Source organism: Fusarium solani (assembly GCF_023522795.1).
Source record: "Fusarium solani strain SB1 chromosome Unknown bctg00000010, whole genome shotgun sequence".
In the NCBI taxonomy this organism is placed as follows: Eukaryota; Fungi; Ascomycota; class Sordariomycetes; order Hypocreales; family Nectriaceae; genus Fusarium; species Fusarium solani.
The window spans coordinates 499,202-517,019 of record NW_027072147.1 but is presented as its reverse complement, the minus strand read 5'-3'; the positions used below and the strand labels follow the sequence as shown (position 1 = coordinate 517,019).

Sequence of the window (17,818 nt, the reverse complement as noted above, 5' to 3'; positions counted from 1 at the left end):
GCCAGGTCAGCATCCGTTGTTTGTCGTTGAATGCAAAGTGGCATCTTCGGAATGTCCAAAGAAAGAAAAAGCCACCTGGTGCCACAGTGCAATGTGAAGCTGGGGGTATGCAGGTCTCTGATTGGTTGGTGAACAGCTCGAGCCACATGTGGCGTGAGCTACCAAATCTGGGGAACCGTGTGGCGCAGTACCAGCCACCGTTACGTCAAGTTAGGCAGGCAGCCAAGAGAGGAGGAGGTGGTGGGGTGAAGTTGGACTTGACATTACTTGCGCCATCGCGATTCTTGCGGTGAAATCTCCCAGGACGAGGGTAATTACTACTCGAATAATTCATTCTATACTGCTTTGAACGTCTAGGGGATCGATATCGACATCATGGCGCAACCTCTTCCGGCCGCGCTCAAGATCCCCGAGGTCAGTCGCTTTATCAACCGCGCAAATCAGCTGAGGAACCACAAGCCCGCCATCTCATACTGGTGTAGGCACCACTGGAACATGTGAAGTTAAGACATCGCTAACATGAGAATCCAGGTGAATACCATGCCGTCAATCAGATCGTGGGAAAGGGTCTACACAATACAGACGACGAGACCTTTGAGTTCACAAAGACCCTCATCGAACGTCTAGAGTCAACAAAAACAGAGCGCGCCGACGACGATGCCATTGTCGACAATGTCGCGGGCCAGGCATACGTCGAGCAGTTTGCCAACGAGACATTTGACCGCGCCGAGCGAACCCTTCGAGCCAACAAAGTAACCAGGTAAGCGCATCATCATACCTCTTGACCCTCATCGCCTCTGACCGGCCACAGACAGACTGCTGATACATTCGACGCCGCCGCCACCTTCTTCGATCTCACTCGCGAGTGGGGCGAGCCCGACCCCGAGGTCCTGCAAAAGATAAAGTTCGCCAAATGGAACGCCGCCCGCATCTTCAAGGCCGTCCGCGAGGGCAAGGACCCGAACGAGTCGAACCCGAAGGCCCCCGAGCCTGAGGCGGCGCCGGCGCTGGACCCATCCGACCCTGATGTGCAGCAGCTGACGGGACCGCATCCGGCGTCGGTGGAGGACGCGCCGGACGCGGGGGAGCCGCCCAGTGTTCCCACCTTCACGGATGCGCCGCCAGAGATTCCCGACCCGGGATACTTCCCTCCTCAGCCGCACCCTGATGCGAGGGCGCCGGAACCCTTCGTTCCCTCTCCACTGAGCCAGAGTCCGACGCCCGGTCTCACGGGGGTTCCTCCTCCACCACCTCCTGCGGCGCCAGCGGCCATCTCCCCCGTGCCCGAGATCCCTCCGCCTCACCCAGCGACACAGATCCCTCCCCAGCCATCTCCTCAGATTCCCACCAAGCTTCCCTCCCAGTTCGCGCCCCCTCCTCCACAGCCTTCGTCCGGCTCGTCTGCACCTCCCTCCTGGTCCACGACCCCGAGCGTACCCCATCCGGCCGTTTCGAACCCTCCGCCAGCGATTCCCCAGGCGCCAGCTCCTCAGGCGTACGTGCCGGCTCCAGCTCCTGTTCCCGCGCCGGTGCCTGCCCCTGTGCCGGCGCAAAGCATGGGCGGCTTTACGGCGGATCATAGGGATATCAACCAGGCGCAGAAACATGCCAAGTGGGCGATATCGGCCTTGAACTTTGAAGATGTTCCAACGGCGGTAAAGGAGCTGCGGAATGCACTTGCCCTGTTGGGGGCGCAATAAGTAGTTTGGCGTAGTGAGCTGAGTATTGGTTATGATGAGACTTGCATCTAGAACGAGGCGGACGATACCACACGTTGGGAGGGACAGGCCATGCATAGGAAGTTTCAGAGTCGAACATTGTAGAACTGAGGTGGACGAATCCAAGTGCTATCTGATTGCATAAACCCAATATCAAAAGACCCCTTGTACTCGTTACTATCGTGAAATCATTGGCACGAATGCAAACACTCGGTAAAAGCTAGGCCAGAGCCATCAACCCGTGCGACTCGTAGCCGGGATGTGGAAGGCCTTCCGGGTACACTATTGCAGTGGCCGAGATATCTTGGTCTTCCTCCATCTTGTCGGTCCATCCTCTCTCAGGACCCCATTCAATGGCACAGCCAAACTGTGTAACAGCCTCCATGAGGCCTTGCATCATGGCACCAGACTGCTTAACGCTGGTCCAGCCATCGAATTCAACTGTATCAACAGAGGGCAGCTCCTCCAAGACGTCAGTGAGGAGATTCACACTGAACCCCTCGTAAAATCCATCCGAGCGGCGGAATCCCCTAATTGCGCTGTCGCTCGGGTCGATCTCGACAAACACCTTGAGCCGCTGAACGTCGACGCAATCTGACAGCCCGAGCGCCGGGTTGACAACCCATCCCTTGGGCGGGGCATTCCACCCGGGGCCGAGGCGCAATTCGAGAGATGTGATGCACTGACGCTGTTGCGGCTTCAACCTCGCTAGTAGAGGCTTCTTGCTCTTGAAGTAGCGGCCGGGAAAGGTAGGGAATAGGCGAAAGGTACGTGTGCTGTAAAAGGCAAAGGTTGCCTCATCATGAACCTGTCTGCATACTCTCATGAGACCAAGTTTCTTGTGCACTTGCTTGTAGTTATGCGGTCCGAGGTCAAGGACTGTGTCGACGTCATTGAAGAAGTAGGTGTATATCTGGATGCGGACTTCGGCGGGTAATGATAGGAAGTGGAATGGTGTTCTAGGAACGCGACGCTTCGGCCTTAGGGGGATGAGAGGAGTATCGAGGGTGAGGTCGGCGATGGAGAGTTTGTTCACGTCCTCTTCGGTGACGGGTTTAGTAGAGGTCGGATTCGCGGATGCGGTTTGCGCCCGGCTGGAAGACGAAGGCATAACAATGCGCAACGTGCCCACCGGGCGAGAAACAGAACTCTTGCTCGTTCGTCGAGCCATGTTGTGAGGTGGTAGAGTCGTGACGCGGTTCAACTGCAGAGTCTGGTAGGCGAGGCGAGGTGGCGAGGAGAATTCGGTCTATAAAAAGGGTGAAGAGGCTTGTATCAAATCCTTGCGCAATGACAACGGTCGCAAATTAAGATGATATGGTCTCAGCAGGTCGCCAGGGTCGTTGCGGTCGGTCTCGAGGAACGAGGCTTATCACAGAGGGTGGTGCCATGGCGTAGTAGCATTCGACGACAAGGAGACCACCCTCTAGAAGGCAGCGGACGCGGCCACGGCCACCATGGTGTCTCTCGGGTAGTTGGGATAGGTAATCAGCGGGAATTGGGGTCGTGGCGAATTAGAAAGAAAATTGGTCAAGACCAGCAAAGTCAATTATATCGACTGTCGCTCGTCCACTCAGAAGATGGACGGATCGTGAGGCACTGTGAGGGGAAGGAGATGAGGGTTCGGGTTGCAAATTAGAAAGGCCATGCCGCCGTTCGATGTCGCCTTCAACGTCGGAAGATGAACGCCATGAGCCTGGGGAGGTGAGCAGGGGCCTTCACTGGATGACATGAGCATCATGGAGGGGACGGCGGGGAATCGGAATCTGCTTCATGATGGGGGCGTGACCAGGGCCTCACGTGAAGGTCTCACCAATCAAGGCATGACGCCATCGGTCAATCTAAAAGTCCGCAACCCCGGCTAATCCACGGCGGCTCTCTCCAAGGCCAAAGCCCCACTCCACGCCCGCCGTCCGATTTTTTTCCACAGCCGACGGGCGCGGTGCGTGCGACGGCGGAGCAATCAGACCAACTTCGTCAAGCTACGCCATTGAAGTCGAGTCCGCTTCGCCATCGACTCCCGCGCCAGCAGCCACCCCAATTCTTGTGGTATTATCCGGGACTCCCTCTTCAATCTTCGCCATGCTGTCCAGAGTGGCCCAGGCTTCGCGCTTGGGCTTGACGGCAGCTCGTCTGTCGAGGCCCGCCGCATCGCCTGCTCTCCGACTCCGTCCCGCAGCAGCTCCCGTCCTTGTGTCGCCATGGCTTCGAGCCTACTCCAAGGACAAGGGCCCTTCAGGCCAATCGCCTCCCAATGAGACAAACAAGAAGCCCGCGCAACCCCAGAACGACGCCGATGCCTCAGCGAACGAGAATGCCGCCAAGTCTTCCGAGCAGAATGTCGACAAGGCCGGAGAGCAGTCGCCCGAGGCCCCGAAGGAGGGCGAGCAAATACCCTTCCACAAGCTCCCCGACTTGACCCAGGGTATCCCTTCGACGTTGGAGTATGAGATGGAAGGCGACAAGAAGAAGCCATCGCAGGCTCTGCAGGAACTTGAGGAAGAAAGCTCGGGTGGCCGTGGTGGACGTGAGCGATCGGAATATGTCTCAACCTCGGATCGCAACCGCAAGTGGTGGACAAGATTCATGCTCGTTGCGACCGCTGCCGGTGGCACCCTTGCCGTGCTATACATGGGTCGCAACTGGGAGGACACTATCGAGGCTGATCGTCATTCCGATATTCCCAATGGCCCTGGTCTCGGTCTTTGGTGGAAGCGTGCCAAGGCCCGAATGACCGAGTCTGTCACCTACTACCAGGAACCCTCATTCGAGAAGCTGCTCCCCGACCCTGATCCTTCCTTTGAGCGCCCTTACACCCTCTGTCTGAGCTTGGATAACCTCCTTGTGCACAGCGAGTGGACTCGCGAGCACGGCTGGAGAATCGCCAAGCGACCTGGCATGGACTATTTCATCCGATACCTCAGCCAGTACTATGAGCTGGTTCTCTTCACTACTGTTCCCTTCGCCACTGGTGAGCCTCTTCTCAGGAAATTGGATCCTTTCCGCTTCATTCTTTGGCCTCTGTACAGGGAGGCTACCAAGTTTGAGGATGGCGAGGTCGTCAAGGTATGCTCAACCCCTCCATATAGCTTCCACTTGTGCTGACTTTTCAGGACCTGTCCTACCTCAACCGTGACCTCTCCAAGGTCATCATTATCGACACCAACGCCAAGCACGTCCGCAACCAGCCCGAGAACGCCATTGTCCTAAAGCCCTGGAAGGGTGAGCCCGGTGACAAGGAGCTCGTTGGTCTGATTCCCTTCCTCGAATACATCCACACCATGCAGTACTCGGATGTCCGCAAGGTCATCAAGTCCTTTGAGGGCAAGCACATCCCTACCGAGTTTGCCCGTCGTGAGGCCATCGCCCGTAAGGAGTTCAACGCCAAGCAGCTCGCTGCCAAGCACAAGCACAGCTCTGGTGTTGGTGCTCTTGGAAGCTTGCTCGGCCTGAACCCCAGCAACATGAGCATGATGGTGAACCCCGAGGGCGAGCCAAACCCCACCGAGGCTTTCGCCCAGGGCAAGATGCTGCAGGACATTGCTCGTGAGCGAGGCCAGAGGAACTACGAGGAGCTCGAGAAGCAGATCCGGGAGAATGGTGAGAAGTGGCTCAAGGAGGAGGCCGAGATGATGGAGAAGGCCCAGAAGGAGGCCATGAACAGCATGATGGGCTCCTTCTCTGGCATCTTTGGCAACAACCAACCCCCCGAGAAGAAGGCCTAAGAAGCCCCAAAGAGGTGCCAGCACATCTCCACTAATTAATGTCTTGTAATCTTTTTGTGTTACGGCGAATTTACGGAGGGGATGAAGTCTGCTAGTCACGTCATCTTCAGACTCAGAGGGAGAGTGAGAAGTCGCCTTATAGAAAAACAGCATTTTGGGACGGGAAGGCATTACGGGACATTCGGTCAGGGATGGGAGTCTTGACTTGTAAAAGATGGTGGAGAGATGATGTGTATATTACGTGTACCGAGATGTTGTATAACAAACAAAATGAACCAGTGTCTTGCTTCGAACTGGTCTCCATCTGGCGATGTGAGGTTTGGATGGAGTTGCGATGTCGTCATACATGTGGCTCTTTACGCTGTGGTATCCAGAACTTGGACCTCATATTCACTGCCGCGTTACTGTTGGGTTGCTTGTACCTGAAAACCCGCCTCGAGGCTCTGGCTTCCTCTGCCCTCTTTTATGATGAATACGGAGATCTAATTAGTGATCTGATATTCCGTGCTCAACTGGAACGAACGTAGACCAGATCTTGCCCTGCACAACAAGGCTACCCGGTACCAAGAAGTTGTGATAAGTCAGCTGGAGAAACGCAGGACATAGAGGACACTACTGGCTTATCTCGGTCCTTCACATGATCATAACGTTGGAAATGCGCTCGGCCTCTTTCTGACCTGGCTTCGCTAAGATCGGGGGACCCGGGCCGTCTGTTTTGTTGCCTTCAACAGGAACAGCGTCATTGATCTTTAAGTGTTTATGTATTGAAGTGATTCGGCATGCCAACCATTCGGATACATCGCTTTGAAAGCAGCCCAAAGATTTTTCGGCCAGCTTGTAGGGAGCATTTCTGAGAAGCCTTCTCGAAACTGACCGGAGCCAGTCCCACCGAGGCCCGCTGGTCCGTACCGGAGAGCCCCACACGGCCCCACATCTCGGCCGGAAGTTGGCGTTTTGGGGAACTTTGGACGGAGACCAGCAAATTGAAGCGAAAATGAGGCCAAGCAATGCAATTGAGGCATTTTTGGGCTACAGAAATGAAATAAAAACGAAAGGGAGGGTTTACTCCAGACCTCACACAATGAACTTGGGGCTCGAAAAAGACACCAACACCTGTAGAATGATGGGTGATACGAAGATCAAGAGAGGTCACAACAACCACACCGCGGGCAGAAGATGATGATACCAAGAGGTAAAAATGCATTTCATGATGACCCTTATGATGAGTGCAGACGAGGACTTGTCCAGGAGGGCCTAAACAGGCAAGTCGGCGAGGCATAGCAAAAGTCAACGAACAACACCGGAAAACAACAACAGCATCAGCACTTGAGAATAGCAAAAGAAGAGTTCAAAAAGACAAAAAGAACAACGACAACGGCAGGATTCGAACCTACGCGTGCGAACACAATGCCTAGATATGCAGGATAGCAGGGCATCGCCTTAACCACTCGGCCACGTTGTCTTGTGGTGGGTTGATGCGGGACCGCGCAAAGACGACTCATCATGGGTCTGGGTGCAAGAGAAGAGGAGAAGAATTCTTCAAGGAGCCGAAGAATCGTGTAGACACTTGTGTCATGTAGTTTCAATGATGCCTGAACAGATAATGGCTCCTCTTAACTGTTGGACGGTCCCCTAAGTCACCAAGACGGACAATTGGGTTGGACCACTAGGGAGCCAATCAATTTACAAAATCCGCAAAATGGGGAATCAAGCAGTTGATTTGCTTTGCCCTTTCTGCGTGATCAAGGTGTTGTTCATATGAAGGAAGCTAGTTATATCGGAGTGTTGGTATTTGTCAACCACTCTGCATAATATACTTACCTCACAACTGGCTTGTTTCTTTGCAGCACGCAACTTGCGGCAGAATAAAGAACTAATAAGACCACCGCTGGACTGAAAATAGCTAGATAAAAACATTAGCGAATTGCTTTTACTAAGATTCGACTGTGTCCTGTCTGATCAGTGTGAGGCTGCTCTTGGACTTGGAGCTGCCGGTAAGCATCTGGGATTCTAGAAAACTTTAGATAATCATAACGAGCACTGGGAAAAACTAAGAGGCAGGTTCCTCACAGCCAGGTTCCATTATGTCGACGAGATGGACTCACCACCGCCACCACGTCAACCTCAACACCAACCATTTCATCACCATGATCATGTCAACAAGAACAGCAAAAAACAAAGCGACAACGACAAGATTCGAACTTGCGCGTGCGAACACAATGCCTATACGATCAAAGATAGCAGGGCATCGCCTTAACCACTCGGCCACGTTGTCTTGTGATTAGTTGATGCAGGACCACGCAAAGACGGGTCATCACGGGCCCAGTGTAGGGGAGTAAGAGGATTAGAGAAGACAGATCATCACGTGAGAGATGCTGACATGCCTATGTGATAGCAATGCTTGAACACAGGTGGCTCCTCTTGACTCTCGGACGGTCGCTAATATCACCAAGATGAACACTGAGCTGGGCCATCAGGGAACCAATCAATTTACAACTTTTGCAAGATGGAGCCGGAATAAGACTACTTGAGAAATTTCATTATCTATATCGCCGTAATCAAGTGCATGTTAGCTAGACAGACTAAGAGAAGTCCTTGCTTGATCCGACACTTTGATCTGATAAGGTCTAAATTAAGACAAGCAGCTGAGGGTAATGAACACATACTGGCTTGAGTGCCCAGTCGCACGCAAGCGTGTGGATATTGTTCTTTCTCAACCAACAGGTGACAAAAAGACATTGGGGTGCCTATTTGATGCTGAATATCGACCGACCAATGCAGCTCTTGTAACTCGTATCAAGGATCTATGACCAATGGAAACGGTGAGTCTGAATTTGACTGCTAACAAAAGTTCATTGTGGGTCATGCCGTGTTGAGATGGCAAATGGTTAATGTATCCTTATATGCGCCTTTTGTTGGTCCCGAACCCTCACAGTTGCAGAGAAGTAGGCATGTCATTCGCTCAAGAAGAGATACGTAGACCTGGCCATGGAGGGAAGTTATCCAAATGATGCCCGTTAATTAGATGTATTCTATGAGATCAGACAGAAGAAGACGCTGCGCAAATTCGGCACTCGGCACGCCAAGTCGTTCATCCATGATCCCTCTCCTGGTAACGAACCTGGAGAGGGCACCTTGACCTGCGGCAACTCTCAAACTATTGGCTATATCAGGAAAGTTGTATTTCCAGCCAGCATCATAACTGGGGTTAATCATGCTTGTAGAAATATGAACAGTATTGGGAAATCCCACGTGATAATCTCTTCTCCAGGTATATAAACACTAATAAACAAAGCCAGTTCCGTTGATTCTCAATGCACTGGTACAGTTCGTTGACTGCCTTTAGGTCATTGCCTTCAGCAGGTCATAAATCATTCTAAATGTTCTTGTAAATATGAAGCTCGGTACGGTTTCAACGTTCTCTTGGTGCAGAGTTCTTGTCAAGGTCTAACGGAAGAGTAATAGGTTCTTCTCTCCTCGCGGCCTTGTTCGCTGGCAACCTCGTGAACGCCAAATACACGGTTCAGATTCCAGATGATGCTATCTGGGTCACCACCTGGGAGCAATATCATGCTGACGCCCCCCAGTTTGGCAAGACGGTACTTTACAAGTATGGAGGCTTCGTTGTTGAAGTGGATGACAAGATTGTTCTGGCCACGGATGAGAAGATGACCAAAGAGATTCACGATTTACTCACGGGGCTGGAGAAGGATGATGCGGAATCCGAAAGCCAGCCGCAAACTCCAAACAGGCGGAACACGGAGATTCGCGGACTAAGAAACAAATGTTCTCACCCTCCTTGCTTTGGTCCAGGAATTTGTACCACCTACTCCCATTGCCATGTCTGTACTGGGCTCACCGGAGGGGTTTTTAAGCGAGGCAGGTGCATTTAAACCTGGTACCCAGTTTGGTTGATACTTGGGGAGAGAGTAAACTCATGTGGTGCAGAAGGAGGAACTCTTGTCTGTTCGCTTAGGTAGTAATGGATCGAATCAGGATGCTGAATACAAACGAACTTTTGAGAAAGCAATAAATATTACGTTATAAAATCATACGATATCTTGAGAGTGTTATATTGTTGGTTCAACCAACAACAGGGATTAGAAAACCCGGCGTCACATGTCGCCGAAGCGGAATGCATGGCCACGCATGATTGATATGACCAACTCCATCTGCACAATCAGTCTAGATTTACCTGGCTCCAATTTGTTGAATCCAACCCATCTCTTCCCATCTTTTCTCTTCCATACAGCATCCTGATAAATCATGTCTCAACCCAGCCCAAAGGCTCAAGAGACCACAGAAACACCACAATGCAGCACTGAAGATGGCATTACATACGAAGCTCTTCCACCGGAACAAAAAGAAATGAGCGATATCTTGCGTCACATGGATCGCGACCCTGACTTGATGGGTATTGCACACCTCGGCGATGATGGAGTATTTCGCTTTCTCGACGCCGATCGCAACATTCACTACGCTACCCCTTTGAGGCCTGCCTTGATCAAGGCTCTTCTCGATCGTCTACCATACGATGAGGAGGCAGAGAAACGCTACCGTGGAGTCGACGGAACCAGAGTACCGAAAGAACAGTGGTATAATCCACCTGCTGGTATACTTCCTCCGCCATTGTCAGAAGAGGGGCGGAAAGAGGAGCGGGAAATTATGGAAAAGCATAAGGAGAAGTTTGACAAGATACGTAAGGACCTGAAAGATGGCATTTACGAGGACCGTCCCGTCTTCATAGAATCAGACCACAAGCTTGAATAAGTGTGCTATAGTCTAGCTCGTTAGGGGATTTGAAATAGAATCACCAATGTCATTCAGTCTGGAGGACTTTTATTACGGCGACCAATATATGCACAGCCAGCGGTGTCTATATTAGGTGCCTACTATCGTCTACCTCGGGCTCCCTACTTTCGCGTTGCTTAGTGAGAACACAACTGGTGGCCTCATCTCCCTCGACAACCTGGAAACCGCGTCGTTGTCCGAAAAGCCCATCTCACTCAAGCCATCTAGCTCGTCAGCCTCCTCTTGGACATACAATGGCGGTTCAACCTCGAAAACAGCCTGTATATCGCCATGAGGCGAGAAACCTGTGAACTGCCACGGTCTAGATGACTTCCTTCCTGATACTGTGGCCCATTGCCGATGCCTCTCGTAGAGGCCAATGACAAGTAATAGCGGGGCGTTGGATATTCTGACAAGTGTTACGTGCGTGAGGTGAAAGGTTCGTGGTGAAAGAATGCACCTCAGGGGAAGAAGTATAACAAGGGCGAATAGGTTGAAAGGCGGCGGATAAGCGAAAATAGCATCGCTCTTGACGCCTTCGAATGTCAAAACTGCACGTCTGAACTGTATCTCTACCGTTTCTGACGTAACAATCTTGGAGAACCGATTCGTGAGAAGTGAGACAAGAATAGTGAGGAATAGAGTATTGCCGAGAAACGCAAAAGCGATTGTGAGACCTGGTCCGAGGATAGCATGAAACTGAACAGATGCCTCGATTCCAGTTCCATCCAGACCAAACCAGATCCATAGAAGCCACTTGATGATGGTGAAATCTCCAGGAATAGTGGTCGACTCGTCTCCTGTTGCCAACCACTGTAGTGCCAGTAGGAAACCAGTGAAGCACCAGGTTGCGAGAAAAGTCAGGATTAGAAATTCTTTCATCATTGCGTGGAGTGATATGAAGACGATGTGATCCGGAAGAATGTTGAAAGCCAGTCGAGTGAGCAGCACAGGTGCTGCCAGGCATAAGAAGTTGAGTGCCATGCCCCTTTCCATGGACACAATGGTGACTTCGCAACCCCGGATTATAACGTACACGGTGAAGATGAGCGTGAAGGTGAGATCCAGAAATGACCACAGCTTCTGGGAGTGAATGGTCCATCCATGTTCGATGATGGCGGCAAATTCATGCAGGACCCAACCGGCCGAGTAGCTTATGAAGAGCGTCTCGTACATCCACAGAGCGTTGGTACCGCGGTGCATCATTGCCAAGATGTATAACACAACCAGAACGATGTATTGCACGAACTCAATGGCATAACGAGAACGAGGCACGATAAGCCGACGGTGATTGAGCAAAGGCGCCTTCTGGGGATCGTAGAGAGAGACAGGCTGATACTCGAAGTGGTTCGGCAGAAGGTCGACAAAGGACAGTGGCGTATACACAATCCACCCTTGATAAACTGCCTCAATGACTCGCTGGCAGCCCGGCGAACTAATAAAGTTCTTGCTCTCAGAGATGATGGCCAGCTCGAGGGCTGTGATCTTCCTTTCGTGTCCACCACGGTTTTGGATTGGCCATTGAGGGTATCGGCCTGAAGTTTGAACATCCTCCGGGGCACCCGAAAAAGGATCAAAGCCTTCGACGAGGATTTTGGAGAGTGTGAGTAAGCCACCCTGACCAGGGTTGTCTTCTTGAAAGTTGCGTATGATACGTATGGCTAGTAGCTCGCACAGGTTGGCTCTGGCGATGCTGGTGCTTTGATGGACAACGCTGGACTGTTCGCGAAGGAACTGAACACGGTTTGCCAAAAGGCAATATACTAGTCACGGCAAGTCAGTGGCTTCGAGACTTTGGGGACATGCGTTACTTGCAGCGAGGACATGGTGAACGGATAGAGATGGCGAAGGAAGCATACGAACCTATTGAGTAGTCATACTCATCGTACAACCTGTCGAGCAATGGGCGGATAACGAGGTTGTTGAATCTTGGGCTAGTCATATGATCCAGAGAATATGGATCGTCTATTTGACAGTCAGTATCTGTCAAGGGCAGATTTATCTGTGCCGGACAGTATACCAAGGCTTGCGAGAATGAACTTTCTTATCCTTGACAGGTCAGCACAGTTTCGAGAGAATGTCTATCCCCATTAAAGCTTACCGGTGGATGGTGATGAAGACCGGAGGTGCACGGCGGTCTTGTTCCAGGTCAAAACATGGATCGGTCTCGACGCTTTCATCCGCTTCAAAGAAGAGAATGTCGTTGTCGTCTTGTTCGACGTGGCTGCCGGGGCTTGGGTCGGCATCGTCTATGCTGTCGTCCATTGCACGGATTAGAGGGAATACGGATGTAGCGCTTGAGTACAAGGCCAGCCTCTGAAAAGACGGGCAGAAACCGTAATAGCTACAGGAGGTTCAGAGGGATTTTTCATCGTTTAGATCGCTTGACCTTCCCCTCTCGTGAACTTAGGAGATCAGCGGATCGTGAGGCTGTGACCTTTGCCTCTGGATGTGTGGAGAAATTTGCCATAGCATCAAGCGCGAATTGGAGCACACTACGGGAAATACCATGCGAGACTTGTTCTCTACCGATGACGCTGAGAGTATCAGGCACAAGTACGACCACACGGGACCTGTCTGATTCAAAAGTGGCTCCTACGGTACAAACGAAATACCTTATCGGATGGTGACCCAATCATACCTACGATCGACATACCTGACAACCTGCACGGGGCACTTGTCTGCAATGACTCGAGAGGGGACGGGGGCTGTGTCGAGGGAGCGTACGGAGCCGAGCTGCGCCTCCTTGGACAGACGGCAAGAGAAACTAGCTGCGTCATGGCACATGTCAAGCTCTCTGTTGACACGACAAGGGTCCAGGTAAGCTTTTTAGCGTCGGTCAGAGGGAGCTTGGCAACGTGGTACAGACGACGATCCACCCACCGGAAATGAACAGGTGAAAGAGGTACGGTATGAGGGATAAATCCAACCTGGAATTCCCAGCTTTTACGTGGGATGGGACGACAGAAAAGGTCAGACTAATTGATTCCAGGAATTGCCTCAAGTCTGGACGGAATATTCGGGTGAATGAGTGTACGTAGTTGCTCCTGGAACCAAGTTGTCTCACGGGTGCCTCGATTAAGCGCATTTTGAACTTCGATTCCTTGGCCTGTGCACACAGGAAGACAGGGGCACAAAGCTTGGCATCCCCGGACGATGCTTGCGTTGGTTGTGCGACATGAGAAATGACAGTGACGACGACGTGCAGAGGGCGAGTGTCGAATGCGAAGTGGCGGTGGTTGAGGGATTTTTGGAAGGGCGTTGCGGCGACGCTGGATCGGGCATGGTAATGCCCTTTTGTATTGTAGAGATAAGTAGAAATCTTGGTGTTTTGTATGGTTGTCGACTACCTGATACACGGCATATTAGCTCGAGTGGAGATGCTATTCCCGGCCCCGGTCACGACGATCATATCAAGTTAAGCGTACAGATCGGGATACTCTATTCGTATGCTTTACGGCTGGCGGCCTCCCGGTCTCCATCTCGGTTGGCGGCAGATGCGTATGTTGAGTCAATGTACAGCGCGGTAGTGAGAGGCATTTACCTACCATGACAGCATCATCAAGCATAACGCCTCCAACGCTGATCGGTGAGCAGGTAAAACATGTTCTAGGCCTCGTGCTGTGGAGCGCATCTGACCCAGGCAGGCTATTGACGGTGGCAGTGTGGTGCGTAGTTTGCGGGACGATGGGGGATTCTAAATGCCCTCTCAATGCTCTGACGAGAAGGGGAGAGAATGGCTTTACATTCCGATGCTCGTGTCTTTGCTGCCGGCCCTATCGCACCTGTTTAATCCTGAAAGAGGCCTGATTTGACACATCTCACGTTGCAATGCCTCGTCGACTGTCGACGACCCTACGAGTGCCCCGTCGAGACCATCTCTTTTCCGCAGACGACGATACCGCCGAAGTCGAGGCTGATGCATTCAGACGCCGTATCGTAGGCCGCAGGAAATCAGCTCCTCCTGGCTTTGTTCCTTCAGAGCATCAGCACGTTGGCCAAACTGCTCCCTCTGGAATACCTAGGTTGGAGTTGACAGAAGCCCCGGACGAGCCACCTGTGCAAGATGATGCGGAGGTCGACTCGGACGCTGGGAGCTTCACTCTCAAACTCCGCCAGCAAGCCATCAACGAGACACATCCCTTTGGAATCAGGCTATGGAAACCCGCCCTTTACCAACAAGGCAAACCACCCGAAGACGATGAGAGCCGCGATATTCACTCCATACCAGGCCAGAAGGCCAATTTGTGGTCGTTGCTGTTCAACATCCTCTGGACTGTTTTATTTGGTTGGTGGCTAGCTGTCCTGGCAGCTACCGGGGGTCTTGTCTGTATCGCCTGTTCAACCTCTAGTTCGCGAGAATATGGGCGAGCCTTGTGTGGCCTGGCCAGATACCTCTTCTATCCCTTTGGAAAGCTTGTGCGACTTGAGACAGACGACCACCTCAACCAGGGACGCAGCATGCATGAATATGAGCAATGGCAGAATGGCAGCCTGAATCCTGGCCATCTTTTCTTCGGTCCTAGACAAGGACAACCCACGGGACAGAGTCCCATGTTTGGCCGAGGCCAGTGGAACAGTGGAAAGATCGTCTTCTTTCCTGTTCTATACCTCTTTATTATCCCGCCGTTGTTCCTGGCTTCAATCATTTGCTGGGCCCTCGTCTTTACCATTCCCATGGCCAAGACCTGCATGCATCTTCTCCGTCATCTTCGACATTGCCCTCTCGCCATTTCTTTCGATTCAGACGCTCACTCGGCTCGCTCATCCGAGGACCAAGAGTCCAAAGTCTTGCTCTGCACATACTCTGCCGTTGGCTTTCGATACTGGCGCTACTCCATAGGCGGGAACAGCATCTTTCTCATCGACCTCATGGGCATTGCCTTGATCATAATCTTCAACTGGCTTATCCTTCAGAAGCTCTTGCATATTCAAACCTTTACTCTTCCGCCTGGTTTACTCTTCCCGTCTAGCCTTCTTGGAATTGTACCGCTGGCTTATTTCATAGGTCAGGCTGTCGCTTCAATCTCAGCTCAGTCATCTATGGGCGTGAGCGCCGTGGTGAATGCATTCTTCTCTACTATATTCGAGGTCCTCTTCTACTGTGTGGCCCTCAGGCAGGGTAAGAGCCGCCTTGTCGAGGGATGCATCATTGGAAGCATCTTTGCTGGGGTTCTTTTCCTCCCAGGACTGTCCATGTGTTTTGGTGCCCTCAAGCGCAAGACTCAGCGGTTCAACTCCAAATCAGCTGGTGTCACCTCAACCATGCTGCTTTTCGCCATCATTGGGGTCTTTAGCCCTACACTATTCTACGCAGTGTATGGCACTCATGTCATGAGATGCCAGGGCTGCTCCTACAAACCCACCCAGAGCTTGATGGTTAACTCTCAGCGGAGTATCGCAAATTGCCGAATCTGTTCCATCTCCCAGGAGCTTGATCTTGATGAGGATCTTTATGTCCATGTTCTTCGGCCATTCAGCTACTCCTGTGCTGCTCTTCTCCTACTGGCATATGTGATTGGCTTGCTGTTTACTCTTCGCACCCACGCCGCTGTCATTTGGGCCGGTGATGCAGAGGACAAGAAGCACCAGTCGCGTAGACGAGAGTCAGTGACTACATCTTTGACCCAGGGAAGGCCAGCAATTCCCATTGGTGCACCCTTTGAGTCTCGAAGACACTCCTTCACCAGCCATCGCGGAAGCATCAGGCCGACCACCACAGTAGGATCTCCACGTGGAGCACTATCTCCTCTGTCATCCCCATTGCAAAGGGTCGAGCCAGAGGTTCCACCTAGGAATCTGGCACGAAGAGACTGCGATATTCTGCCTGAATTGCCTGAGGAGGATGGCGCTCAGGATGTCACAAACAGAGCATCCATCGCATCCACAGACGCTCAAGTTACCAGGACGATAGCATCAAAAGACAATGACTGGCATTCTGTACCCAACTGGAGCAGAACAAAGAGCCTGCTGATACTATTGGGATCAACGATTCTCTACGGCATTCTTGCAAATATCATCATTGAGATGGTTGATTCAATCCTCAAAGAAGTCCATGTAGATGAAAAGTTTGTCGGATTGACCATTTTCGCCCTCGTGCCAAACACGACAGAAATCTGGGTACGTTTCCTTGCCCTCCACAAGATACCGTCGCTCACACAGCCCGAAGAATGCCATTCTATTTGCCACCAACGGTAATATTGCCCTGTCGATGGAGATTGGCTCTGCCTACGTGCTTCAGGTCTGCCTCCTCCAGATCCCGGCCCTTGTCTTATTTTCTGCAGTGTTCCACTCACAGCCTGGCCCTCATGAGGATTTGAGGAACTATGTGTTTCCCCTCGTTTTCCCACAGTGGGATATGGTGCTTGTTGTCATTTGTGTGTTCCTTCTGGGGTACTTGTATGGCGAAGGGAAGAGCAATTATTTCAAGGGGAGCATTCTTTTGCTTGCGTATGTGGTTGTCGTCGCGGGGTTCTACTTTTCAGGGGTATGATGAGAGCAAGCAAATGGGGGTGAGATTTTATGACTTCAAGGGATAACTAATCAGGACCATCTCTTTCAAGCTGAGGTGAGTATAGAAAACTACTTGATACAAGGTAAATCCCCTTGACAGCCCTGTTAGAGCATGCTAGCTCCGACCAGCAGCCCTGTTGCTGTGGGTGGGAGCCACACGGACCGCAGGCGGCACTTGGGGAATAGCCATGCCAGATAAAAAGGCCAGATCGACTCGACTTGAGATTGGGGATTACCCATGTTAGCTGGTTGTCTGCTCATGTCGGCTCTGGGCTTACCAACCATAGAGGACAAGTACGGGCGCGATTTATCAGCCACGGATCTATACACTGTGGGTGGAAAACGTGTCCACAGGGCAGTTTTCTTAACCTTGCTCCCTCAGTGAAGTCTTCTGTGCAAATGGAGCATAGAGAAGACACCTCTTGTGTCTTGGCTGTCCCAGACTCGAGAGAGCGAGGGGAGAAGCCCGGATGGTGCTGGAACACTTGGATTATCGAGCGTTTTGGCGTAGGCGGTTTTGCGTGAACTGGGGGATTTCGAAAAATGTGTATAGGGGACTTGCTTGCGGCCGGCCGCTCATGAAACTCGACGGTGGGAATGTTCTCTACCGCGTCTCTCCCCAAGCCCGCTGTCGTTCTGAATCGGAGGAGTTGGTGGCCAATGACATCGGGAACTGGCCGAGTGTGCAAGGCACGGTGGGCAATGTAGATGATGACAAAGATTGCTATGATGAGTGCAACTAAAAGAAGCCCCCAAAACGTGCTGGAGTCCATGCCATGGCTTTCAGGGTTCTCTTGGGATCCCGCCATGGGAACCGCTAGAAGAAGCGAGGCGCGGGGGTCATGCTCTGTGGAAGAGTGGACGTGGGATGGGAAGGGAAAAGGGCCAGTTTTTAGCTCGTCAGGATTATATTTGACTCAATGTCATATGTAATTACTTCCTGCGTTGAGGGATTTGAGGTTGTCAGAACATATTCGCCCTTTTGCTCGGCGTGGAGGCGGGCGTCCATCTGTCACCGCCATCCAGGGGTTCAGTCACAAATGACAGGCCAAAAGAGCCGCTAGCGGTCAT

General features: G+C 51.9%; 7 protein-coding genes across 7 annotated transcripts; 5 read left to right on the top strand and 2 right to left on the bottom strand.

The window, feature by feature from the left end:
* Window positions 1–375: 375 nt before the first annotated feature.
* Window positions 376–1,700, top strand: MRS44_014214 (uncharacterized protein; the record flags this gene model as incomplete). The annotated part of the gene is made up of 3 exons (XM_046284304.2): window positions 376–478; window positions 532–760; window positions 812–1,700. 3 exons carry the CDS (start codon window positions 376–378, stop codon window positions 1,698–1,700), a joined length of 1,221 nt encoding a protein of 406 aa, XP_046127649.1.
* Window positions 1,701–1,938: 238 nt separating this feature from the next.
* On the bottom strand, window positions 1,939–2,889 carry MRS44_014213 (uncharacterized protein; the record flags this gene model as incomplete). Its single annotated transcript, XM_046278895.2, has 1 exon — window positions 1,939–2,889. One exon carries the CDS (start codon window positions 2,887–2,889, stop codon window positions 1,939–1,941), a length of 951 nt encoding a protein of 316 aa, XP_046127648.2.
* A 911-nt stretch (window positions 2,890–3,800) lies between these two features.
* On the top strand, window positions 3,801–5,443 carry MRS44_014212 (uncharacterized protein; the record flags this gene model as incomplete). Its single annotated transcript, XM_046277370.2, has 2 exons — window positions 3,801–4,784; window positions 4,832–5,443. 2 exons carry the CDS (start codon window positions 3,801–3,803, stop codon window positions 5,441–5,443), a joined length of 1,596 nt encoding a protein of 531 aa, XP_046127647.1.
* Window positions 5,444–8,837: 3,394 nt separating this feature from the next.
* On the top strand, window positions 8,838–9,336 carry MRS44_014211 (uncharacterized protein; the record flags this gene model as incomplete). Its single annotated transcript, XM_065618324.1, has 2 exons — window positions 8,838–8,847; window positions 8,909–9,336. The coding sequence occupies 2 exons, from the start codon at window positions 8,838–8,840 to the stop codon at window positions 9,334–9,336; spliced, it is 438 nt and encodes a 145-aa protein (XP_065474396.1).
* Window positions 9,337–9,709: 373 nt separating this feature from the next.
* Window positions 9,710–10,213, top strand: MRS44_014210 (uncharacterized protein; the record flags this gene model as incomplete). The annotated part of the gene is made up of 1 exon (XM_046272289.2): window positions 9,710–10,213. One exon carries the CDS (start codon window positions 9,710–9,712, stop codon window positions 10,211–10,213), a length of 504 nt encoding a protein of 167 aa, XP_046127646.1.
* Window positions 10,214–10,342: 129 nt separating this feature from the next.
* Window positions 10,343–13,021, bottom strand: MRS44_014209 (uncharacterized protein; the record flags this gene model as incomplete). Its single annotated transcript, XM_065618323.1, has 5 exons — window positions 10,343–11,997; window positions 12,098–12,199; window positions 12,255–12,283; window positions 12,336–12,578; window positions 12,891–13,021. The coding sequence occupies 5 exons, from the start codon at window positions 13,019–13,021 to the stop codon at window positions 10,343–10,345; spliced, it is 2,160 nt and encodes a 719-aa protein (XP_065474395.1).
* A 1,044-nt stretch (window positions 13,022–14,065) lies between these two features.
* On the top strand, window positions 14,066–17,272 carry MRS44_014208 (uncharacterized protein; the record flags this gene model as incomplete). Its single annotated transcript, XM_065618322.1, has 4 exons — window positions 14,066–16,354; window positions 16,404–16,721; window positions 16,782–16,802; window positions 17,102–17,272. 4 exons carry the CDS (start codon window positions 14,066–14,068, stop codon window positions 17,270–17,272), a joined length of 2,799 nt encoding a protein of 932 aa, XP_065474394.1.
* Window positions 17,273–17,818: the final 546 nt, after the last annotated feature.